General features: G+C 35.3%; 1 protein-coding gene and 1 pseudogene across 2 annotated transcripts; one reads left to right on the forward strand and one right to left on the reverse strand.

The window, feature by feature from the left end:
- Positions 1-1,330: 1,330 nt before the first annotated feature.
- Positions 1,331-19,129, reverse strand: LOC141390564 (pickpocket protein 28-like). 2 transcript variants are annotated; one of them, XM_073963514.1, is made up of 3 exons: positions 18,894-19,129; positions 18,338-18,762; positions 1,331-2,665 (listed from the first exon to the last, which is right to left on the reverse strand). In XM_073963514.1, the coding sequence occupies exons 2-3, from the start codon at positions 18,747-18,749 to the stop codon at positions 1,413-1,415; spliced, it is 1,665 nt and encodes a 554-aa protein (XP_073819615.1). In that variant the 5' UTR covers positions 18,750-18,762; positions 18,894-19,129; the 3' UTR covers positions 1,331-1,412. The 2 variants fall into 2 exon arrangements, with proteins under 2 accessions (XP_073819615.1, XP_073819614.1); XM_073963513.1 differs by having other exon boundaries at positions 1,335-2,665; positions 18,965-19,127.
- On the forward strand, positions 6,323-7,551 carry LOC141390361 (large ribosomal subunit protein uL4-like; annotated as a pseudogene).
- Positions 19,130-26,875: the final 7,746 nt, after the last annotated feature.

Below are 26,875 nucleotides of genomic sequence, written 5' to 3' on the forward strand. Positions count from 1 at the left end.
TAAAGGGCTTCTGTGGACAGAAGAGTTCCTAAAGGTCTTCTACGATTGAAAGACCTCCTATTTGGTCTGTTCCTTTACTTTTGAAAATGGTAAAACCGGCAAAATAGCAGAAGTTGTAAACTGCTCCAATGTGAATTGTATGGTGTCCGAAGTAAAGGAACGTTTTTCGAGTAAAAAGTTGTAAAACTTGAGGATTCTTGCACGTAAAGGAACAGAGCTATTGTTAGAAGAATTCCTGAAGGTCTTCTACAGATAGAAGCCATTCTAAAGAACTTCAGTTGATAGAAGACCCTTTAAAGGCCTACTTTGGATAAAGGAACGGATAAAGGCCTTCTATGAAATCCTAAAAATCTAGAAATCCTAAAAATGGTCTTCTAGGGATAGAAGACCTCCTAAAGATCTTCTATGGATAGAAGAGCTCGTAAAGGCCTTCTATGGATAGAAGAGCTCCTAAAAATCTTCTGTGGATCTTTTAAAATCGATGACCTCCTGACCTCACAAAGGCCTTCTAGGGATAGAAAACCTCCAAAAATCCTCTACGGGTAGAACACTTCACAAAAGTCTTCTATGGATAGAAGACCTCCTACAGGTCTTTTGTAGATTGATGACCTCTTAACGGTCTTCTATGGATAGAATACCTTCTAAATATCTTTTTTGGATAGAAAACCTCCTCAACCTAAAAAAGGTCTTTTAGGTATAGAAAACCTCCTAATGACCTTCTATGGATAGAAGACCTCATAAAGGGGTTCTATCGATAAAAAACCTCCTAAAGATCTTCTGTAGATCTTTTAAAGTTGATGACCTCCTAAAGATCTTCTGTAGATCTTTAAAATTAATTACCTCCTGAAGATCTATGGATAGAAGACCTCCTAAAGGTTTTCTGTAGATATATGACCTCTAAGACGGTCTTCTATGGATAGAATACCTTCTAAAGATCTTCTCTGGATAGAAAAAGAAAAACATGTCTTCTATGGTTTAGAATACCTCCTAAAGGACTTTTATGGACAGAAGAGTTCCTAAAGGTCTTCTATGGATAGAATACCTCATAAATATCTTCTATGGATCGTAAACCTCCAAAAGAACATCTACGGTTACAAGACCTCCGAAAAGTCTATGGATAGAAGGCCTTCTAAAGTTATAAAGATATTATAAGAGTTCCTAAAAGGCCATCCATGGATAGAAGGCCTTCGAAAGACCTTCTTTTAATTGTAGACTCCCTAAAGGGCTTTTTTATAGATGATCTCCAAGGGGTATTCTTTAGACAGGAGACTTTCAAAAGGTCTTCTTAGCAGATCTTGACAGTGTACAAACATAATTATATACAAGAAAATCCATTTTCTCTTTTTTTCAAAATTTTCCACTTTATTTTTGAACAGAAATACATACATATTTTCAAATTTTTTTTTAATTAATTAATTTTCTTTCACCTTAGAATTATTCCACAGGCGCAGTGTAATGTGATATAATATTTCGAATACACTTAGCAGCGATACACCCATGAACAATCCAAAAATACCACCACAATTGGCAATGAAATCATAGTAGCCATACAATTCCGAACGATGTGAAGTAAAGAATTTATTATCCTTATAATAGACGTGGAGATGGGCAAATTCAAATAATTCAACCATCGTCTCATTTTCTAAGGCCTCTGCTTTAAAATTACTCTCGGAAATTTCAATTTCATAGTCCAACGAAGTACAGGCTGGCAGGCAATTACATTTATTTGTTGATATCTGCGAATCACCGGAGAAATATATGGCTGATAGTTTTGACGCAGCCTCACCGTAGCATTCAATGTCCTGAACACCGCAAACACGCATATCTTGGGTACGAGGCATGGCAAATCGGACACAACCACATTGGGCTAGGGTGAAATTTGTTAGACATTCCAATTCACAATTTTTCTCAGTGTAAACTTTGAAAAATTTCAAATAACGTTCACCCGGCATTAGACACTGACGCTGTTCGGGTGTGAATTGCTCTATGGCTTTGGACGTGGTCATCATTTGTGGTTTAACAGCAATAGAGGCTTGTCGGTTCATCGAGAGGCGTACAAAATTCTCGCCCACTATTTGTACATCGTCAGGTGAGTGAAGTAAAATTTTCAAACCCCTTGTTGGTCCACTACAACCGATGTCAACATCTTCTTTCAAATTCTTCACTCCAAGTTGAAAACCTGTTCTGGCCCCACTTTTTAACGTCCTAGCAGGATACGTATGTATTGGACTATTTGCAGCATAACCCTCAGCCAGACTCCAATCTAATGTACGATTCAATGCAGACATGGAATCCGTTGCGGTTTCTATGAGCATTCGTTGATATTGTACGGTATCTTCACGATATAAATCGGTGGCACTCAGTCCGTTAAATGTATAGCAAATACCCTCGTCGGTATAGGTTTTGGTCAATAACTGATCGCATGCGTCATTGTTGAACCAATAACACTTCCGATAGGTCATTTCGAAGTTTGGCACCATTTTATCGAGTATTTTGAAATAATCCATTGGTTTCCGAACCAGTGGTATTAAGGTGTTATTCACTGGCAAACTACCTGGGCAAATTTGTAACATTGTTAGGAATTCCTGCAGTTTTCCGTCATACTCCAATATCAAGGCAACTGGAAGTGGCTCTTCGTTATAGAGTATAATAAGATCAGCAAAGTCTAAATGAAGAAAAAGTGAGAGAGAGAGAGAGAGAGAGAGAGTGAGAAACAATAATAAATGTTGGTGAATACACAGAGTCATAACTTGTGAAGTTCATGTATTATCTCCCATGAAATTAATTCATATGTGCTTTGTTGCAGAACTAAAAAGTTTTTACAATTTTTACCACTTTTACACATTTTATGCTTAGTTTACATTCGGCATCTCATTTCGTGATTTCAGCGAAATCACAGTACTCATGATATACAACCCTGTTTTTGCCTAAAAAGGTACCAAACGTTGCAACACTTTTCACGTATCACAATAAACAAGGTAGATGGCGAATTGCTGCAACAAAAATTGTAACATCAAAATTGGTAAAAAAAATAGCAAATGAGCAAAATGACAAAAGATACTTTCCTATACAAATTCGTTCAAGCATGTTCTAAAACCTGCAATTTTTCCTTTATGTTGTCGAACAAATAGTAAACATTTGTAGATTCGTGCAGTTCTGGGAAGATATAAATCAAAACTTCTAATTTTGATGCTTCAACGATAAAAGATTTGTTCCTTTACTTTTTTAATGGTAAGGATGGTAAAAGAGAAAAGTGTCAAAATTGCTCTCTCATGAACATTTTTACCAGAAAAGTAAAGGAACGGAAAAATGGTGGATCAGGCAGCAATGTCAAAAAGAAACATAAAAAATCAATTTTCGTCTTTTATTTCACAGTTTTTAATTTAGTTTTGTCAGCGTTCGACTTTTTCTTCTGCTTTTCGTCCGTTTTCTCCTTCATTGTGAAATAATCGTCAAACAAAAGTCGAAAAATCAGTTCTGCCATTTTTTTACCTGCAGAAATTTTACTGGTAGCCTGTGGTAGAAGAGAAAGCCATTTTCGCTCTCTCTCCCCTCTCACTCTCTTAAAAATGGCTTCCAGTTTTGCCACTTTTCGGGGTTAAGGAACGCTTTGCAGGTTAAAAATGGTAACCTCAGGTAAGTAAAGGCTAAAATATTTTTTTGTACATTTGTTAGTATTATACACATGCTTTATGTCATATGTACATATAATCAATTTTACAATGAATTTCGAAATAAAGCAGTAAATTTCTATAATGCCGTATATTTTTAATTGTATTTGGGTGCCACCGTGGTGCAATGGTATGCATACCCGCCTTGCACAAAGAAGGTCGTGGGTTTGGTTCCCCGGCCAGGCAACATCAAAATTTTCAACGGTGGCAAAATACCCCTCAGTAATGTTGGCGACATTTCCTGAGTATTTCAGCCATATAAAACTTCTCTATAAAGAGATTTCGTAAGACACGCCGTTCAGACTCGGCGATAAACAGTAGGTCCCATATCATTGAGCTAATATGAATCGGGGTGCACTCATTGATATGAGAGAAGTCTCCCCTGTCCCGTCTGGGATGTTTGTGGAACAATTAAATATATATTTTTTTAACGGCAAATTAAATTTGCAAAACCTTGTTTTGAAAATGCATGTTCGATCATTTGCATATATGCATCTACCTTGATTATTGTGATTTGTTTGAAATCAACAAAAAAAGTGTAAACAACGGGGTGTATTTCAGGATTTGGTGAAATCCAGTGGATTTCGGGGCATAATAGCTCATTTAGACTAGCCATAAATCCTCGACTGGATTTAATAAATCCAGTACAAATCTCATTGCATTTATATACTACATTTTGGAGGATTTAAATGGCAGTCAGCTGATTTTTGTTCATAGCACAATTACCAAGGTAGATGTATCAGCCCATCTGATCGAATTTGAAACGTCAAAAGAATTTTTTGTAAAACATACGTTAAATTACAAATTTATTGTTTAAACCGTCATCAGACCATCTGTTTTTTACATATACTATGAAGCTTTTCATATTCACATCCAAATTCATATGTACAACAAAATTGTCATTTACATACTGTTTATGATTTTTCCTATCATACCTGTAGTGCGATTCTGTAAAGTATAGTACACATTGCCAGTTTTGCATGACGATTTTTTGCAATTATCGATAACTGTCCAACCGTCCAGCAACCACAAAATATTTTGTGGTTGCATGATGAATGACAAAAATGAACGGCCACACTAGCAAGCAACAACAAAGCTGTCATTCAAAACTGACAATGTGTACCCAGCTTTACTCCCTACCGATGGAATTAACAACAAACGTCGATAGTTAACGATATTTGTCCGATTTTTATGTCGGTAATTATCGAAAATCATCGGTCAGTTACGGACCAAAAAAAAGGAGTCGTTAAATCTACCGATATAAAAGAATTTTCATATTTTAAACAAAAAAAATCAATGAAAATCAATTTTTTTAAGAAATGATTTTGGAATATATTTCATGGCAAATAAAAAGATAAGCTGAGATACATTTCTTTACGCATAAAAAAGAAAATTCTGCGACATATGGTTATGTTTTTTGATATGACATAACCTAAAAATGTAAACACAGCTTTGCCACAGCTTTATGTTTACAGAAGAGAATAGAGCGCGCTCTAATCGAAAAATGTACATCTGTGTTGTCATCTCATTTTGATTCTTCAAATATTTTTTATGTATCACACGACGAGTAGTACTTACAGATCTGAAAACAGATACATAACCCTGCGTTTACAAATGACAGGACAGTTGACTTCATGTATTGATTGTCAAAATCCCACAACTTGCTTGACAGCTGGGAGACAAATGGAGCAAATATTTGCCTAGTGTGACCCTAGCTTAATGCTAACTAAAGAGCAAATAAAGAATTATTTTATCGCAGTTTTCCCATCTGAAATAAATAAACTAATTATTTTATCGTTTATACATCGTAAATATTAGTCTTGGTTGATTAAAATCAACTTTTTACATCAAAACAAATTTAATTTTTCCGCCTTGTTTACAAATTTTTTACATTTTAAATTATTTTTAGTGTAGCAATTCAACAATGCATCTACCTTGTTTTTTGTGGCAGCTTGAAACTTTTTGTATTTTCTATCAAACATGTTGCAGAAAACAGAGTTGTATACGAGGATTTATGCCAGATTTAAAACAAATCCACCCAATACGAGGATTTATTTTTGAATGGGAAATCTGGTAGATTTTCGCTGGATATCATATTTCAACCAAAACTAATATTTACGATGTCTAAACGATAAAATAATTCGCTTATTTATTTTAGATGGGAAAACTGCGATAAAATAATTCTTTATTTGCTCTTTAGTTAGCATTAGTAGCATAATGTGCTAACATTTTCAGTAGTAAACAATAAATTTGTAATTTGACGTATGTTTTTTGAGAAGAATTCCATTTACAAAAAATTCTTTTGACGTTTCAAATTCGATCAGATGGGCTGATGCGTCTACCTTGGTAATTGTGCTATGAACAAAAATCAGCTGACTGCCGTTTAAATCCTCCAAAATGTATATCTAAATGCAATGAGATTTGTACTGGATTTATTAAATCCAGTCGAGGATTTATGTCTAGTCTAAATGAGCTCATGGCATAATAAGAAGGTAATCTCATTTGAAAAAACCGTCCTTGAGCTGCCAAATACAACCATGCATATGAAAGTTGTTGTTGTTATTGTATGTCAATTACAAAAAAAAAACAACATATTGTTTGTTCACGTTTAATTTATATTTTTATTTGAATAAATATTTTAATATTTCGCGAGAATGTGTGAAAAGTTTTCTTTTTCGGTATTTAATTGGTCCATGGAGAACGTTTCTGCGGCTGGAGAATAAAATAAGTTTGTATTTTTTGGATTTCTCGGTCCTCTTAACGTGCAAAGAGTTCTAACTTGAATGTTATTGCATTGTTATTCGCGGAAGGAAAAGACAAATCACAGAAAAGAGCATTTAATTGCCAGCAGTGTTCAAGGTTTCTATTCGCCCTGATCTCGGCAACGATATCCTCACACGCTCACTGTTACTAGCATTAACCTTATGGCTGCCAGCAAAAAAGCCGGTAAGTAAATGTTTGGAGCGAAGATGAGTGGATGTATATTTTGATGTTGAATGTGTGCTGTTTGTTACAGGTCATCAAATCTCTGTCGAATCATGGGACACTGTCGTGTCTGTGGTGGCGGTATTCATCGCTCTGGTCCTGTGCTTTTGGTAACACATGCCGTGATGGTCGCCTCCACTAAGACTTTTCGCAGTTGGAACAGGAAGGTCAGTATACCCAACGCCACTACTATTTACTATCAGCCTTTTTAATTGATGGCGTGTATGAATTTCCTTAGTCCCGGGCCGCACTACAGTAATTTCACTGAAATTTTGATATGAAATTATGCGTATCTAGATCGACGTCCATAGTAGAGTAAAATCATAAAATTGCTGTAGTGGGGAATTCGATTTAAGAACACCTAATTTAATGAAATTTTTAATGAAATTCACGCTAGTGTGGACCGGGACTTGGCAAAAAAGTTGCAAAAGACCAAACAGGCTGTTTTCCTCAGGCGCTGCACGGACATCCAAAAGGTGTACAAATCCCAACAATTCCGTTTTGGTCATGAGACCATACGCGGCCGCCATGGACCTCTCATCGAATACCACAAAGATTAATAATTCCACCTTGAAGAAGGAATTGGCTAAGGACCATTTTGCTGTTGCTACCACTAAAGCTGCTACCAACCGCGCTAAAACGCTATAGAACACGTAAAGCTATATAGAAAGGAGAAATCCGCCGCTGCGAGGAAAAATTTTTAAGCAAAATCAGTTGATCCATTCGTGAGTTATCGTACGCACCAAATCTTTGAACTTTTATGGACCGATATGCCTCATTCTTGAAATTGTTTAATATTTTGAAAAATTATGACGAGGCCAATATTTGGACAACATCAGCTTATCCGTTCGAGAGTTATCCTTTAGACGGGCGGGCAGACGGGGCCAAATTGGCACCAAATTGTCTGAAAATTTAAAAATTTTAAATATAATTAGTTTGGAATTTGAAATGTAAATAAACCTGCCATATGTATGTTTTAACATATACATACAAAGTTTGTCAAAATCATTTTGTCAATGAAGGGACGGCAAAGCGAATACAACTCTGTAAGCTCTGAGCGTGAGTTTACCTTGTATCATTGTATCATGAAATGAGCTACAAATTCTAATAATTTGTAGACATTTCCTTATTTTGTTTACGTTTACCGATGACACAAATATTACAACAAACAAAAAACAAATTTCTATGTGGTTGTTCCTGTGTTGTATTTGTTGTAGTATTTACTTTACCTTGTTTCTTCTACCATGACCTACAGATTAAAGCTGTGTTCCAGAACTAAAAAGTTTTTACAATTTTTACGACTTTTACACATTTTACTCGAAAAAGCGTTCCCGTACACAAAAAAGTTGTAAAATGTTCACTTCTCTTTAAAAAAAAAATGGCGCCGAATGACACTCTCTTTAAAAACTTTTTACACGACAAATTTGGGCGAGTAAAAAAATAGTAACATGGTTGACGGCGTCTGATTGGCTGATACGCCGACTTTGACATTTGTTCCAGTTTTTTTTGGCGTATTTTCCATTTTTCCGTTCCCGAACTATTTCAAAAAACGTGTGTGTGAGAACAAATTTTTTGCAGTTCTCTCTTTTACGAGTTTTACCATTAAAAAGTACGGGAACGAAGCTTAAGAATGTAGGGGGAAAAATCAACGGTATTCAAAAGCTGGTGGTAGAACTTTAATATAAATTGGAGAACGAGTGGATACAACACAAGAAGAAAATGGGAGGTCCTGCTTGTGGCCTAGGAAGCCAGAGAGCGATGTCAAGGCTTTGAGGACAGACGTGAGACTAACTGATGGTTTTATTCCTATTAAGGCAACTTTAAAGGTGTGGACATAATGGATCCGTTAAGTGACGCTTTAGTATGTTAAAAGTCAGCGTGCTGCCTCAGCAAAAAATAAAAGATAATGCTCCAATTGTTTACTAAGAGAACAGGGTTGCGGGGGATCCAGAGATACTAAGAAGAACCGAAAAAAAATTTCCCAGAAGTTCTTTGAAAAAGATATCCGGCAACAAGAGTTGTAAAAATCGAAACGAACAATGGCGAAATTGGGAGCATTATTAAGAAACTTCAAATTGACATGTAAAAAAATGCTGAATAGAATAAATTGCGACTTGAAGCTAGGTTGTGCATTCAATTTGGGATGCTATTAGTCCTTCAAAATTAAGACGAAGAGGCCAAAAAGCAAGTCAGTATAGATAACAGAAGACTTCTTGTGTTCTTCTATAAACAACATAAGACTACTTATCTCTTCTTTAGATAACAGAGATTTCTGTTGAGATCTTGTCTAGACAACAGAAAGACCAGTTGACCAGTAGTGGAATTCTGTAACTCATTTTTTGACTTACCGACAAAAATCGGTAAAATTAAAATGCTTATAATTTCGCTAATTTACGAAAATTTTCGGTAAGTTAACAACCAACATAAAGCTGTCGCAAAGTCCTACCGATAGCAACAGTGTTGTCAACTTTTATTGGTACTTTTCATTAATAAAGAATTCTACTACAGTTGAAGATACCTCTTCTTCCATAGAAAACATAATACCTTTTTGGTCTTCTCTGAGCAACAGAAAATCTCTTGAAGTACTCTTTAGCCAACAGAAGTCATCTTGGAGTCTTCTAGAGACAACTGACGATCTCTTGTGAAATTCTACAGATAACAGAAGACCTCCTGTGGCCTTCTTTAGACAACAGGAGACTTCTTGAGGTCTTCTATAGAAAACAGAAAACCTTTTGAGGTTTCTATAGGCAACGGGAGACCACTTGAGGTCTTCTTCAGACAACAAAAGGCCTCTGTAGTCAACAGAAGGACTCTAAAATTCTTCTTTAGACAACGAAAGACCTCTTGTGATATTCTTTAGCCAACCTGCTAATGACCTGTAGGGGTCTGCTATAGACAACAAATGGCCTCTTGAGATCTTTTAGAGGCAAAAGAAGAGCTTTTGAGGACTTCTATAAACAACACAGGATTTATTTCAATCTTCTAAAGACAACAGAAGACCCCTTGAAGTCTTTTATAGACAAGAGAAGACCTCTTGAGGTGGTCTGGGAACAACAGCAAGCTGTTCAGGTTTTCTAAAGTCAATAGAAGACCTTTTGAGGTCTTCTAGAGGCAACAGTAGTGCGATTCTCTAACTCATTTTTTGAGTTTGTCGGTAAAATGAAAATGCTTATAATTTCGGTAATTAACGATACTCTTCGGTAAAGGTAGAAACACAATGAAATACGCGGCTTTTTCACGCTCAGTTTCATGTAAAAGATTAAAGGCCAACTACTACCTATTTCAAATGAATTCGAATGCATTTGAATTAGGTAGTACTTGTCCTTTAGTCCTTTACATGAAACTGAGCGTGAACAAAGCGGCGTATTTCATTGTGTTTCTACCAAGGCAAATTCATATAAGGTATATGCATGAATTACAACAACTAACAAATTTACAAAAACAACATTGTTGTTATTGAAAATTAATTGTCAAAGATAAATATTGAATAATAGGGTCGTTCCAAAAATTTTTTCAGGAAAAACATAAATACATTTTGAAAATCATCTAAAATAGAACAAATTTGAATCAAAATGTAAATATAACGCATTCAGAACTCTCGTAGGTAATTTTGATTACACGTTTATGATGAAAAGAAGTATTTTATTCTAGCAAATTTCGAAGTTTCAAATTTCACGAGTAGACCCTATTACATTTTGATAACCAAATTTACAAAAAAAGTGAAAATACAGCTGATTGTCACTTCTACCTTCTATAAATGTGCCTTGGTTTCTACCTTAATTTAGCGACCAATAAAAATTAGGGCCAAAGCTGTAACTTCAAAAAATACAACATGCAGAGATATAGGTTTGGCCTTTAGTCGAAAAGTTCTATCGATAGCAACAATGTTGCCAACTTTTATTTAAAATTTTCATTCATAAATTTGCGTTTTAATGCCACCGTTTTTTGTCGGTAACTCAAAAAATGAGTTAGAGAATCGCTCTGCAGAAGAACTCTTGAGATCTTCTAAATTGTATAGACTACAGAACACTTCTTGAAGTCTTCTATAGACAAGATAAGACTTGAAGTCTTCAATAAACATGAAGTCTTCCATAGGTCTTATATACGCAACCGAAAACCTCTTGATACCTCCTTCTATTCTTTAGCCAACATCTTGAGATCAAAACTCTAAAGCGCTCTGCACATACGGAGCGTTGAGCGTCGCGCTACAACAACCACATGAAAAATGTGTAAGTGATGCCAAGTTTTTTGAAAAACAACAGCATGGCTGACGCATTAAAGTTAAACATAATTTAACTATTTTGGGACAACGGATGTCCCAACGTGTCACTAAACGGACCGTATGTGCCGAGCGCTTAAAGGAGCAAGTCAGGAATGATCTGAGTGAGGCTGAGAAAGAATTACTGGCGGCTAACCAAGAGGCAGAACGCCAGCTCAAGGCCAAGGAAGGAAGAACTAATGAAATTGAATTAATATTTGGCTACACAGATAAAGCCCGTCCTTCAGTTGAAACGGAGCGTGCAAATCTAGTGGCCAATGGGGAAACAGATTGTTAGTGTTGTTATGTTTAACTTTAATGTGTCAGCCACATTGTTGTTTTCCAAAAAACTTGGCATCACTTACACATTTTTATGTGGTTGCTGTAACGCAACGCACAACGCACCGTATGTGCCGAGCGCTTTACTTACCGAAAAACATCGTTAATTACCGAAATTATAAGCATTTTAATGTTACCGATATTTGTCGGTAACTCAAAAAATGAGTAATGGGGTGAGTACATAAGCTGCCTTGTCTGCTTACCTTGCTTGCTTCTGATAAAAGAATAAAAAAGAAAAGGGCAACCCAGTTCGAAATTTGTTCGGCCCCCTTTATTCTTTTATTTTTATTATGTCAGAAATGAAGCAGGAAAGCAAGACAATCAGACACGGCAGCTTATGTACGCAGGCCTTTAAGGCCAGAACAGAATCAATCGTCGCTTGCTTTGCTTCCTTCCCAAATGTCAAATTATAAAGGAATGCCAGAGCCTCCTAAAGGAGAACGCAAGTGGATTTGCAAAGTCCCGGTCCACACTAGCGTAAATTTCATAAAAAAATTTCATGAAATTAGGTGTTCTTAAATCGAATTCCCCACTACAGCAATTTTATGATTTTACTCTACAATGGACGTCGATCTAGATACACATAATTTCATATCAAAATTTCAGTGAAATTTATGTAGTGTGGCCCGGGACAAAGAGGCTCTGGCATTCCTTTATATTTTGACATTTCGGGAAGCAAGCAAAGCAAGCGACGATTGATTCTGTTCTGGCCTTTAGAGAATCGCACTACAGTTGCTGCTGAGCTAGTGGTCAATGAAAATACAGCGATGAAGGTTGAGTTGAGCGGTCGAGAATGCTCTGCCGGTGACTGAGGATACCAAGGTAACCAAACAATAGGGGCATTACGTAATGGCCCCGGCACATACGGCCCGTTGAGCGTCGTGTTACAACAACCACATGAAAACTTCAAGAACAAACTTGGCATCACTTACACTTTTTTTCATGTGGCAATTAAAGGAAAAGGTAATGAAATTATATAAAGATGTGGCTACCACAGAGCATAAGTTTACATTTACGAAATCCACTCGATTTCAACTGTCAATTCCAATGCCAATGGATTTCAGTAGTGGGATTCTGTAACTCTCTACCGATGGAATTAACGACAAATGTCGATAGTTAGCGATATTTGTCGGTAAGTGCTATTCTGTATACAAATTCTACCGATTTTTATGTCGGTAATTATCGAAAATCATCGGTCAAAATTTCAGAGTCGTGTTACAACAACCACATGAAAACTTCAAGAACAAACTTGGCATCACTTACACTTTTTTCATGTGGCAATTAAAGGAAAAGGTAATGAAATTATATAAAGATGTGGCTACCACAGAGCATAAGTTTACATTTACGAAATCCACTCGATTTCAACTGTCAATTCCAATGCCAATGGATTTCAGTAGTGGGATTCTGTAAATCTCTACCGATGGAATTAACGACAAATGTCGATAGTTAGCGATATTTGTCGGTAAGTGCTATTCTGTATACAAATTCTACCGATTTTTATGTCGGTAATTATCGAAAATCATCGGTCAGTTACCGACGAAAAAAAGGAGTCGTTAAGTCTACCGACATAAAAGAATTTTCATATTTTAAACAAAAAAATCAATAAAAATCAAAATTTTAAGAAATGATTTTGGAATATATATTATGTCAAATAAAAAGGTAAGCTGAGATATATTTTTCTTTACGCATAAAAAAGAAGATTCTGCGACATATGGTGGATACTTTCAGTCTAATTAATAGGAAGCGTATGACACTTTACAAATTGGAAATGGATACATTTTATAAAATAATGGATGAAATTGGGGGTCATTTAGTAACCTCCAGAATTGCGCGAAAAATTTCTGTTTAATGATATAGTCCGTAACAGTTTCTACCCATATAAAAATTTATTGGTGGCTTCGATTAGCATCAACATCAACACCATGATCGTCATATTCCCTGATAATACGTAATTCTGAAATAACAGATCAATAAAAAAAATTTAAAAAAATCCTGTTCAAAATACACGTATTAAATGTTACAATTATACATCTTCTTTTTCACTCTATATTCGATCTTATTAAAAATATCCCTCCACACCATAAAAATTCTGAAAACAAAAACAATTCAACCAATTTGTCGAATATTACACCACGTTTACATTATAACTTGTCGGGTTATGTGAATGTATATGTACGTATACCCAATGGATTTGACAATAAAAAGCCACTGGAATAAATAAAAAAATAAAATAAATATAGTTATATGTAAACGTACATTTATAGTTTTAACTACGATTTTTAATTTTTAGTTTGAATTTTTCTACATGTAATTTGAAAAATAATCATTTTATATACAATTGTGATTTAAATAATTTCATTAGAATTTTGAATTATGTTAATTTTGAATAAGCATTATGTCGTTTAAAGTGTGATTTTTTTTTATTCCATTTTGAAATGACCTGCATCTTATTTAAAATTCCGTCATTCTACCGATATTCGTCGGTAAAATTTTTGTATCGATAACATTGAAATACAGAATAGCACTTTCGGTAATTCAACCGAAAATGTTCGTTAATTATCAATATCGGTTCGGTAGAAAAAAAGTTACAGAATCCCACTACAGATAAGTTTTCATTTGTCGTATACGCAAAGGAATTGACAGTTGAAATCGAGTGGATTTCGTAGAAATCTTATGCTAAGTTTACATTTACGAAATCCACTCGATTTCAACTGTCAATTCCATAGCTCAAACGTCAAATGAAATCTCATCTGGATTTCATTTGACGTTTAACCTATGGATTTGACAGTTGAAATCGAGTGGATTTCGTAAATGTAAACCAAGCATTAGTCGGTGCGTTATCAGGACAATAATCCCCAACCGGGTACTGGCGTGGTATTTTTTGTTTATAGCCATAAGCTTTGTTCCTTTACCTTTTTAATGTAAAAGTGCCACAAAAGAAACCTTAATGTTCAATTTTCTACTTTTATTTCGCTGTTTTTAATTTTATTTTGTCAGCGTTCGCTTTTTTCATTCGTTTTTGTAATTTTTTTCTTCATTGCAAAATAATCTTCATACAAATGTCGAAAAATCAGTTCTACCATTTTTTACCCGAAGAAATTTGTCCGGTAGCCTGTGGTGGAAGAGAAAGCCAGTTTTGTTCTCTCTCTCTCTTAAAAATTGCTTCCGGTTTTACCATTTGTTGGGGTTAAGGAACGCTTTGCAGGTTAAAAATGGTAACCTCAGACAAGGAAAGGAACACAACTATAATAAACAATAACAAAAAAATGTGAACGGAAAATAAAAAGAAATCGATGATTTTCATTAGTAATTTTACAGCTGTTTTTGCAGTTGTCGGGATGCCTGCGTCACACAGGAAAGTTTTGGGTTTTTGGCAAATAATACATGAACTCAATTGTCCTGTCATGTGTAAACGTAGGGTTATAAATTTGAAAGGTTAATGCTAAGTTTACATTTACGAAATCCACTCGATTTCAACTGTCAATTCCATAGCTCAAACGTCAAATGAAATCTCATCTGGATTTCAATTGACGTTTAACCTATGGATTTGACAGTTGAAATCGAGTGGATTTCGTAAAAGTAAACCAAGCATAACCCCCTGTTTTTGTAAGTATTTTTTGTTCGTTCGTCTATATTCGTAATAATTTGAGCATCCATAGCTCAGCCCCTAGACGATATACAGACCTAATTCTTCGTAGGCATGTTCTATATATAGTATAGAATTCCTCATTCAAAAATCAACGTTCTACATTTGCCGTAAGGCGAGTAAATTGATCTACAAAATTTGACATTTCGTGTGAGAACAATAAATATTTTTACAAAAACTGGGGGTAATACTCCGTTTGCACTTAACCGGTTTTAATAAACCGATTGGGTTTTCAAATTTCAATTCCATAGCGCAAACGTCAAATAAATCCTCATTAAGAAGGTTAACCTGGTAAAAAGCTATCATATAAGCAGCCTATAAGCCAAGGCTAATTGAACAGGTAGTGGTATCGACAAATTTTGAATATGTTATGTCATGGTGGAACAATATGTGGTAACAGCAATGCCCTGCTGACTGAACTGTGATGTAATGTTAGTGTCAAATTCCATACGACATTTAATAATTTATTTCTATGTTCGATGTATATTAGGGATATATATTTTTTTAAGAAAAACATATTATTCAGAAAAAAAACTATGTCCCATAAAGACTTCTACATATCAAGTCCGAACGACGTCCAGCACACTAAAACACCGCTTATACCATGTTCATACCAGCATTTGAATCACGTCTTTCGTTCTCATAATTACGTACACGAATTAACTCGTTCATATGACATGGTACACAATTCATAGCAACATGATTCATATTTTCATGGTTTTTCTTTACTGATTTTAAAAAAAGTTTCAGCCAAAAGACGAGTAAAGTTAATTTAAATTAACTGAAAAAATATTTATCCCTCTTTCAGATATCTATTTAATATTAAATTCTATTATATTCATTCATGTTTTCTTTTTTTCACAATTTTGGAGTTTTCAGTATATTTTCAAAATTTTCTATTTTAAAAATTAACGAGAGAGAGAGAGACCTGCCAAAATAACTTTTGGTATAAAGACATTCCGGCAGGCATTTGATTTTTGTTTCTAAATTTGTACGCGAATTTGAAACGATGGACAAGAAATTCAACTGCAATGGAAGAGAAGACAAAATTTGCTATGATTTGAATGTAAACTAGTCGTTAAATCGTTTACTTTTCATTCACATTTTGTAGTATTTCTAAAAATGTTTAGGTTTTTAATAAATTTTAAAATGTTGTATTTTTCCTGTCATAACTAATTTATTTCGACAAATTCTCTCATTTGTTAAAGATGGGACATATTTTATCGTCGTTCTGAGAGTAATCTGAATTGAACAATGTACAAAAATCGTTGTTCGTTCTCTAAATTTTGTATGGAAAATGAAGTAATTACATCGTAATTTGGGTTCGAACAACGAATAGAGAGCGAACAAGGCATTTTATACCCTAGACAGACGGCAGAGTTAATTTGCATTAAAAATGTCCTAATTTGAATTAATTTTTCACCCTGACAGACGATAGTTTTTGCATTTATGAAACAGCTGTTTGTGTTGTCTGTTTGTACCCAGCAGACCATTTCATAAAGCTTTACAAAAGTTCGCCAAAATATGCGATAAAAATACACTTTCTACCATTGACATTTTCACCACGATGAAGCAAAAATAAATGTAATTTATTCGCGATATTTTTGAGTCTTTTTAATATTATAAAAATATTGCAAAACTTTAAAAAACATTTCAAGAAGATATAATTTTCGATAGAATTGGTATGGCGGGTAATGACATTTTTTGTGAAAATAAAAATTTTAAAAAGAGATTTGTTAGAAGGCGTAGAAAACGATTAGCTGCTATTCTACTCGCGAAAGACCACTACTTATTTTGAAGAAACGCGAAAATTGCTGATTTGCTTTCCTTTATTATTTTCTTAAACACGGAAATTTGACAAAAAAAAAACAATTGATTTTCAACAGCATTGCCATATTGAAATTGCTAAATTCAGTTTAAATTTCCTTTGATTTTGTGCATTAAGAATGTGGATAATGCACGAATTAATTTGAATTAAGGTAGTTAATGCAAATTAACGCTGCCGTCTGTCTAGGGTATTAAAGGCGGTACGTCATTTGTTAATACAGTGAGTGTCAAAATAATGTTTACACCTCTCAAATGTAATTTTTTTAAGTATCTAGTGGTGAATTTAAATACAGAAAATATTAGCAACGTTTCATTAGGGAATAAATGAAGATTACCAAAATAAGCCAAAATATGACTCGTCAAAATAAAGTTAACACTTTTGCCAAACGCAAGAATTTTTTTTATTTCTTTAACGAAATGAAGCGATATTTTTGGCTTTTGAACTTATTTTCATCACATTCGAGCCTCCAAAGAAAAATTCAATGATTAGCTGTGTCTGGTTACCCTAAAATTTGTAACAATTTGTAACAATTGTTGCTGGAAGTCGTCTGTTAACACAAAAAAACAGCAAAAGAGAGCGATTCGAGAGAGACATTTTGACAGTTATTTCACTGAGAGCTTGCAAATTCTTGCTGGAGAAATTTCTTCTAGCAAGCACTTGCAAGCTCTTCTTCTTCCTGAAAACAATCAATCAGCCGTTTTTAATTTTTTGTTGATTTATGTTTGTGAACATTAAAAACAATTTTATTATGTGTGTTCGTTTACTCACAATTTGTACAAATTGTTACTGGATGCTGTTCGTTTACTCTTCAGTACAATGCAAAAGATCTTAGTCGTTTACAAGAAGTTACTGGACTAGTACAAATTTGTACAAATTATTGAGTAAACGAACACACCTATTGTGGAAATAACAAAGTCTAATTGTATTGTTTTATGGAGAACAAATTTGTAAAGTGGAAAAATACTTTTTTGTTTCATTTTCTTTTTTATTTTTAATAAAATACAACGTGTTTGCTTCCTTTGTTGGCGGACAAATTGTTCATTTTTGGCAAGTCAGCTGATTGCTTGCTGGTTTTTGCTGGGAAGGTGTCTGTTTACTTTTTACAATTTTCTAGCAAAAGAGAATAAAAACCCCTTACTCTCTGAGAAAGTTCTTGCTGGACAATTCTTGCTGGGAAAGTAACCAGACAGACTTATTGTTTTGGCATAATCCAGACATATTTCAACCATTGGACCCGTAATATCGCTTTCGTGTAATTCGACTTTTTGTCGATTTTTTCGGTAAATACTCAATGGATTTGGAGTTTAGAGACTTCATTGAGTAATCCGATATACATAGGAGTCAAATATACATAAACAATGCAATATGAAACCTATATCGAAAACAATTCGAAATCGGAAAATGTAAATGCATCACACCTACAGTCGTTTTTGACTCGTTTTGGGCTCGAAATCGATTTTCATCACATACCTGAAAAATAATTTTGTTACCAAGGGATTTGACACTTCGTTTTCGAACAGTTGCTGTGACACCACTACCTCTTCAATATGCATTGGGTTAAACATATTAAATTTCTCGAAACAAAAAAAAAAAAAAAAAAATCAACTTACCGTACAAGTCATCCTTTGGTTTTCTTCTCTTAATGTCCGAACAAATCGTAACAGCGGGAAATGGAAGTTTCCAAATATCTGTAGATTTGTCCGAAAAACTTACAATTACCGGTGTTTCTTGATATTTGTGAGCTATTTCTCGCAACGCGTCGACGCACCAATACAGAGAGACGATAAAAACGAAAATCCATATCAAACGTTCGGTCCATGAACGATTTTCGCCAAAATATTTAATACCATGGATGGAGGTATTCGAACAATATTCGAAAAAGGTTTTTTTAATACTTTGACGTAGGGATTTCTTATTTCGTTCACTTAAGGAGGTTTTTTTGGAGGTGGGGTTTTGAAAATTAGCTTGGTTTAAATGTTGATTTTCCATGGAATCATTAGACCAGTTATTGGTTGCAGCCATAGTTGTTGTTAATCTGAAATGAGAGAAAAAAAAGCTCTGTTCCAGAACTAAAAAGTTTCTACAATTTTTACCACTTTTACACATTTTGCGTTCCCGTACACAAAATTTATAAAAAAAATCGTTTACGACTTTTATGTCTTTTACCACTTTATAAAGTACGGGAACAGGCCAAACGTTTTTAATTTTTTAAATATTTCATGGAGATTTTTATTTACCGTTTATTTAAATTTTGTTTTTTTTTTTTTCTTTTAATATTTCAATCTGCTAATGTTTTTTAATTTTTTTTAATGTATCGAACAGAATTTCTTCCCTCAAACTTGCTACCGTTCCATGTTAAGCGCCTTCAGCCGATATCCAACAACTGAATTTTGTGTTGTTTTTAGCAAGTCAAAACATTTTGCTCACAAACACACACTCAGAAAAATCTACAAATTCTAATGCTCATGAGAATGCAAATGACAACAACAACAACTATTTCAAAAGTTTCTGTTCTGTTTTCGCGTATTCAATTTGACTCTCCCAAAAAAACAAATTAAAAAATTAAAACATGCCAAACACTCATACATACATGCCTGTTTATATACGTATGTATGTATGTTAGCACGAATTTGCTGCAGAAAGATGTGTTCATCATTTGTGGTATGAAATGATGAGGAAAGAATCTACGGTCAAAAATGTAGCACAACCTTTAAAAAAATTAGAAGCTAAAACGCTATTTGGATCAGAGTTTTATTGCCGGGTTTACATTCTTTATGGGCATTTATTTGACGTATACACAATGGAACTGACATTTAAAACCCAGTGGGTTTATTATCCGGTTATATGTAAACTATACAACTCACACTATTCTTGTACCTAAAACGGCGTTTGCATTAGAGCTTTTTCCCAGGTTAACATTTTTTTATTGGGATCTATTTGACGTTTGTGCTTCGGAATTGACATTTGAAACCCTTACTTACTTACTTAGCTGGCCCATTACAGAACACTTGTTCCATAGACCGAACTAAGAAAAGATCTCCAATTCTCTCTATTTGTTGCTTCGCACTCTGGAATACCGCGCCTTTTCATCTCGTCATCCACTTGTTTGCGCCATCTATTCCTTGGCCTGCCAATTCTGCGTGCCTCGGGTTCATCATCGCTCATTCTTATGATATGGCCTAGCCAACGCAATCGCTGCATCTCGATACGTTTAACAATATTGATGTCGTTGTACAGCAGATATAGCTCGTGGTTCATGCGACGTCGATATTCACCGTCAACGCAGATTGGTCCGTAGATCTTTCGAAGAATTTTTCTCTCAAACACACCAAGCACTGCCTTATCTGCTTGCGCAAGTACCCAGGCTTCGGAACCATACATCAGCACGGGTAGTATCAGTGTTTTGTAAAGCGTTATTTTTGTTTGACGAGATGGGGCTTTGTTTTTAAACTGCTTACCCAAGCCAAAGTAGAATCTGTTACAGTACGTTTATATATAACCAGATTTAACAAACCCACTGGGCATGGTAGAACAAGAAAAGGTAGCAGCAATACCCAGCTGACTGAACTGGGCTGTAGTGTTAGTGTCAAATTCCATACGACATTTTATATATTTATTTCTATGTTCGATGTATATTAGGGACATATATTTTTTGAAGAAAAAAATTATTCATCTGAAATAAAAACAATTTCCCATAAAGACTCCTTCTTATCATTGACATGTAACCTCCTCCAGGCCCGAACGACATGTCGCACACTAAAACACCACTTATAGAGGCGGTACAAAGAATTGAAACAGCTTCTCTTTTTTCAATGAATTACGAGCGACCCCAAAAATTTTTGCAAGAATTCTACTTCCTGCGTGATATTGTGCACTTAGTGGAATGATATGGAAACATTCAAACTGAAAATCTAACGAGTTTTCATTTATGTTTTTCAAAATATTCAATCAAATGTGAAAAATTATTAGTTTTTTAAATTCCAATAATTTATAGACATTTCCTTATTTTGATTACATTTATATTTGACACTAACGTTCCAAACAAAAACAAATTCCTTTGTGGTTGTTGTTAGAGCTGTATTTGTTGTAGTATTAACTTTACCTTGTATTTGTTCTACCATGCCCACTGGGTTTCAAATGCCAATTCCTTTGCGTATATCTCAAATAAATCCTCATTGAAAAGGTTGATCCTGCAAAAGGCTGTAATATAAACATGGCCTTAGCCAATACAATTCTTCTTTTTATTTCACACCTGATGTCGTTTGTTTTGTTTAAGGCGGTGCCGAGGTAGACGAAGTCTTTTACTACCTCAAAATTATAGGAACCATCGTGAACAGTTGGCTCGATCTCTATGGACGCATTGCGCGTCGACACCATCAATTTAGTCTTCCCGCCGTTTACCGCCAGACCAACTTTAGCAGATTCTCCTTCGACCTTCACAAAAGGTATCTGTTACTTCTTTTACTGATCGTCCCATGATGTCTATACACACGAGAGGCTGTCTCCTTCCCTGAAACCTCTTTTGGTACAAAACTCTTCGGAGAGGTTCTTTCCTATTTTAACTGAGGATCTCGTGTCAGTTAAAGTCATTTTACAAAGCCGAATGAGCTTTGCGGGGATACCAAATTCAGACATGGCCTGGAATACCTTTGAACGTAGTGGGCTGTCGAAGGCTGCTTTATAGTCGACAATTAGGTGGAAGGTGTCGATCTGCATCTCTTCGGTCTTCTCAAGGATTTGCCGCAGGGTAAATATCTGATAAATGGTGGACTTGCCAGATCTAAAGCCGCATTGGTATGGCCCAATTATCTCGTTGACACATAAGCTTTAGTCGTTCGCACAATATCCCCGACACGATCTTGTAGGCAATCGGGAGCAGACTTTGCCCTTCAGCCGGTTTATTGCTGTCTTTACCTCATCTTGGCTGGGCGGTATACATTCAATTCCATTTTCTGGGATTGGATCTGTGGTATCTTCGTCGTCTTCGCTGGATACCAACAGGTTTGAAAAATGCTCTTTCCATATCCTGAGCACACTATCTGTATCAGTTACCAGATTACCTTGCTGGTCTCTACAGGAGGAGGTGCCTGTACAAAAGCCATCAGTATGATGCTTCACTCTTTGGTACAATTTTCGGACTTCATTCTGGCTCCAGTACATCTCAATTTTTTCACACTCCCGCTTTTCCATTTCTCTCTTTTGTAAAGTAGCCCTATATGCCGAATTTTTCTCTTCGGTAGCAGCACGACACTCCTGATCATACCATGGATTCCTTGGTGGAGGTCTCTGGTATCCAAGTATGGATTTTGCGGCTGTTTGCATGGAGTGGGCAATACTTTGCCATTGCGCTGATATGTTATCGGGATGAGGTGTGCTTTGATTAAGCAATTGGGCTAGTTGAGTGGAATATGCTGTGGCTATCTGTTGTGATTGCAGCTTACCGCTGTCTAACTTTCGTGTTGTGTCTGTTCGTACTTTGTTTGCTACGATTAACCGGGTACGTACATTTGCTGCAACTCGTAGGTAGTGGTCCGAGTCTATGTTTGCTCCTCGGAACGAGGGCACATCCAACACGCTCGATGAATGTCTTCCATCTATCACAACGTAATCAATTTGATTTCTTGTTTTCTGATCTGGAGACAGCCAGGTGCCCTTATGGATGTCGAGATGTTTAAATCTGGCTCTGCTAACTACCATGTTTTTTGCCGCGGCGAAGTCTATCAGCCTCATGCCATTGTCAGATGTTTCATTGTGGAGACTGAATTTTCCGACTGTTGGGCCAAAGATATTTTCCTTTCCAATTTTGGCCTTAAAATCGCCTAGAATAATTTTAATGTCATGGTCAGGACAACGGTCATATGTTTCTTCTAAGCGCTCATAAAATATATCTTTGGTCTGTTCGTCCTTGTCTTCAGTGGGAGCATGAGCGCAAATAAAGCTGATGTTGAAGAATTTAGCTTTTATTCGAATTGTAGCAAGTCTTTCATTCACGAGTGTGAAGCTGGAGACCAGGTGTTTTAACCTCCGACCAACTAGAAATCCGCAACCAAACTCATGCTTTATGTCATGGCAGCTATAATACAGTGCGTCACCTTTAGATTTTGTTGTGACGCCTTTCCCGTTCCATCGTATTTCCTGGGTACATAAGCTGCTGTGCCTGGTTGCCTTGCTTTCCTGCTTCATTTATGACATAATAAAAATGAAAGAATAAAGAAGGCCGAGCAAATTTCGAACTGGGTTGCCCTTTTCTTTTTTATTCTTTTATCAGAAGCAACAAGGCGAGGTAGCTTACGTACCTAGGCCTTAAGTTAAATTTAAAAAAATGTTTGGGGCCTGAAGTTGCATAATTATATAGCAATAAATTGTCTGTTCCAGAACTGCAAGAATCTACTAATTTTTACTATTTTTTCCGATAACATAAATGAAAAAATTTGCTCTGTTCCAGAACCTGCAAGAAGCTACTATTTTTTACTACGATAACATTTTTTCCTTTATGTTATCGGAAAAAATAGTAAAAATTAGTTGATTCTTGCAGTACTGGAACAAACCATTTGTGTCGTAGTAAAAAACAGTAGCTTCTTGCAAGGTTGTGGAACAGACAAACATTTTAAAACATTATTATTTTTTATGTTTTAGTGCAATATACTTTTGTTGAATGGAGCGTAACTACAAAGGTTCTCTAAGGTCCAGTCCATTTTTTTACTAATTACTTTTGACTTCCTAGATTCCGAATAACCACAATTTAGCTGCAAATAGCTGCAAATCTTGCTGATAAATGGTCTTGAAAAATAGCTTATATGCGAACAATACAAAACGTAGATCTATGTCCATAAGTTTTGGTGGAGAATGTTTGCGTCCACATAATTTGGCCGGAAAATGTAGCTTTAAACTCCCAAAGTACTGAAAATTGGGAGGCATCTTAAAAGGGCCTATACCCAAACGTGGACGTATGTCCACAATTTTTGGTGGAAAGGTTTAGTGATCACTAGAAACCCTAAGGAAGGAAAGGATGGCTTAGATCCTCAAAATACCGAATATCTGGAGGAACCGTTACACGGGGCCTATACCAAAATATTAGCTGATGTTATTCATATTTAGTACCTTATTACCCACGGATACAGACTGAGTTTGTGCAAAATTTCAGAAAGATATCTACATTCGTTTCCAAGTTATTAATTTCACGCCGCTAGATCAGTGATTTCGACTAATGTGAGCTCGCGTGACACCACTACTTAAATTTGCTCTGGCCTAAAGCAAGTATTTGGGGCATATTAATCCATATTTACATTATACCCCGGTTACACTATTGAAGGTTAACCCACTGGGTTTAATAGATCCAGTGGGTTAATCTTTGCTGGTTACACTTTGCTTTTCGAGGATATAAACTGTCAGCTGATGTTTGTTTACGTATACATACAAAATAACTAATAAAGTCGTGTTTTACACTTTTACAATTTCTCGTATGAGATATCGTCCCCTCTTTGCTCATATTGGTATATTTTACACACAGGGATACATTTTTGTATCATGGTATCAAGCGTACTTTTTGCTAAAAAAGTGTCTAATGTAAAAAAATAAATAATTTCATGATTTTCAAATAACTCTAGATTTATTAACTCCATAAAATCTCATGTGACCAATCGTAAACGTGTAAAACACGACTAACTCTGTTGCAAAAACAGTTGCAACTTTTGGTACTTTTTGAGTAGAGTTGGATTTTTTTGCACAAATACCGAATACAACACTGTATTTTTGGTGGATTTGTGCCGGATTTAAAATAAACCCAGTCGTGAGAGGATTTAATTTTTGTATGGCAAATCTGGTCAGATTTGACCAGATTAAGCAATAAAGCCTCATGAAGTGGGTTAACCCGGCAAAAAGCTGTACTGTAACCGTGCTATTAGGCAATAAATAGGTCTGTCTGGTTACCCTAAAATTTGTAACAATTTGTACCAATTGTTGCTGGAAGTCGTCTGTTAACACAAAAAGTCAGCAAAAGAGAGGGAATTCAGAGAGACATTTTGACAGTTCTTTTACTGAGAGTTTGCAAATTCTTGCTGGACAAATTTCTTCCAGCAACTCTTCTTCTTCCTGAAAACAGTCAATCATCTGTTTTTAATTTTTCGTCGATTTATGTTTGTGAAAATTAAAAACAATTTTATTGCGGAAACAGCAAGTCTAATTGTATTATTTTTTTTGTAGAACAAAGTTGCAAAGTGGAAAAAATCCATTTTTGGGTCATTTTCTTTTTTATTTTTAATAAAACGCAACATTTTTGCTTCCTTTGGTTCCTTCATTGGCGGATAAATTGTTCTGTTTTGGCAAGCCAGCTGATTGCTTGCTGGTTTTTGCTGGGAAGGTGTCTGTTTACTTTTTACAATTTTCTTGCAAAAGAGAATAAAAACTCCTTATGGGCCAAATACATACGGTCCGTTGAGTGACGCGTTGCGCGATGAAAACAACAACCACATAAAAAATGTGTAAGTGATGCCAAGTTTGTTCTTGAACTTTTCATGTGGTTGTTGTAACGCAACGCTCAACGCGCCGTATGTGCAGCGGCCTTTACTCTCTGAGAAAGTTCTTGCTGGAAAAGTAACCAGACAGACTTAATTTTCCTTGCGGCAATTGTCAGTTTCATGGAGAGAGAGGTGAGGCATATGTTAACCCTTTGCCACACAACACCCTCTCTCACCTACAAACTGACAATTGCCGCAAGGAAAATTGCCTAATGTAAATATAGTCTTAGTCGAAGGTCACACTAGAGAGTTTCATTGAAACAATTTCATGAAAACAAGGGTTCCTAGGTCGAGTTTCACAGTAGAGTGATATCATAAAGTTGCTGTAGTGGGGAACTCGATCTATAAATATCTAAAAGTTTCAATGAAACCACTCTAGTGTGACCTTCGACTTACAGCCTGTTTTTGTCGATGGTCAGACTAGCACGATTTCAACATGGCGACGTCAAGTTTATAGGCGAGGGATATGAAGTAGTGAAACCCATGTACATGGTTTTCTGTGTTTGTTATGTTGCCTCTTCTTGTTTTTCGTTGCAAGATTATTTCTTCCATTTTCTTTCATTTTTATTTTCTCAAGCAAACGTTAACAACAAAACAAACATAAAAAGATTTAATAAAAACATTTAATTAATGAAATAGTGAAAATTTAACTATTAATATTAATTTAATTATTAATGTTAATTATTTTATGTTGTTTTTTTTGGCTTATTTATGTCTTTTTTTGCTTTTATTGGTATGAGAAACACAACAAACGCGAATGGTAAAATAAAGAGGACACGCAAAAATCTTAAATTTCACGTTAACGAGTGTGGACACTAACGAAACTTGAAAAGAAACTTTACCGAAATTGGTTTCAAGAAACCTTGCTAGTCTGACCATCGACTTTGTAAACAAAAAAAATATCTTTCAAACTTATCGTTCGTACTCAAACGAATCCGTTTTTACTCAAACGTTTACTGCTAAACCTAAATAACGACGGGAAGTACACAAATATTTCACCTTTCTACCACAACAACGCTCTCTGAGCGTCCGTATTACCCAAATACGTTGAGTACAAAATCACGTTTAAAACACCTAATCCGCGATCAAAACTTATTTAAATGTTTTCATTTGTAAAATAAATAACTTTCCTTTGCAATTAATTGGATTTCAGGTTTTGTTGGGCTTTTGTTTTCAAAATACAAAACACACACATACATGCATACAGAACGTTCTGTCATAGTTGAATTTGTTCAACCACATACGTATTTTAGACCTATGCCTAAATACGACCGTATTCCCAGGGCGTGTGTGGTGAAAAAAGTAGAACACATGTATTCTTATTAGAACTACCGAAATACGTCGAGCGTATACTTTTTTTTCAACTTTGACAGAACGTACGATATGTTATTGTATGTATGTATGTGTGTGTTTTGTTTTTGAAAGCAAAAGCCCAACAAATCATGAAATACAATTTATTGCAAAGGAAAAATGTTTGTTTTAAGAATGAAAACATTTTATAAAGTTTCTGTCGCGGTTTTCGTGTTTTAAATGGGATTTCGGATTCAACGTATTTGGGTAATACGGACGCCCAGAGAGGGTTGTTGTGGTAGGTAGGTGAATATTTTTTGTACGTCACGACTTAAATTAGGT

Source organism: Musca autumnalis, unplaced genomic scaffold (assembly GCF_047663935.1).
Source record: "Musca autumnalis isolate F117 unplaced genomic scaffold, ASM4766393v1 scaffold_1, whole genome shotgun sequence".
Lineage (NCBI taxonomy): Eukaryota > Metazoa > Arthropoda > Insecta > Diptera > Muscidae > Musca > Musca autumnalis.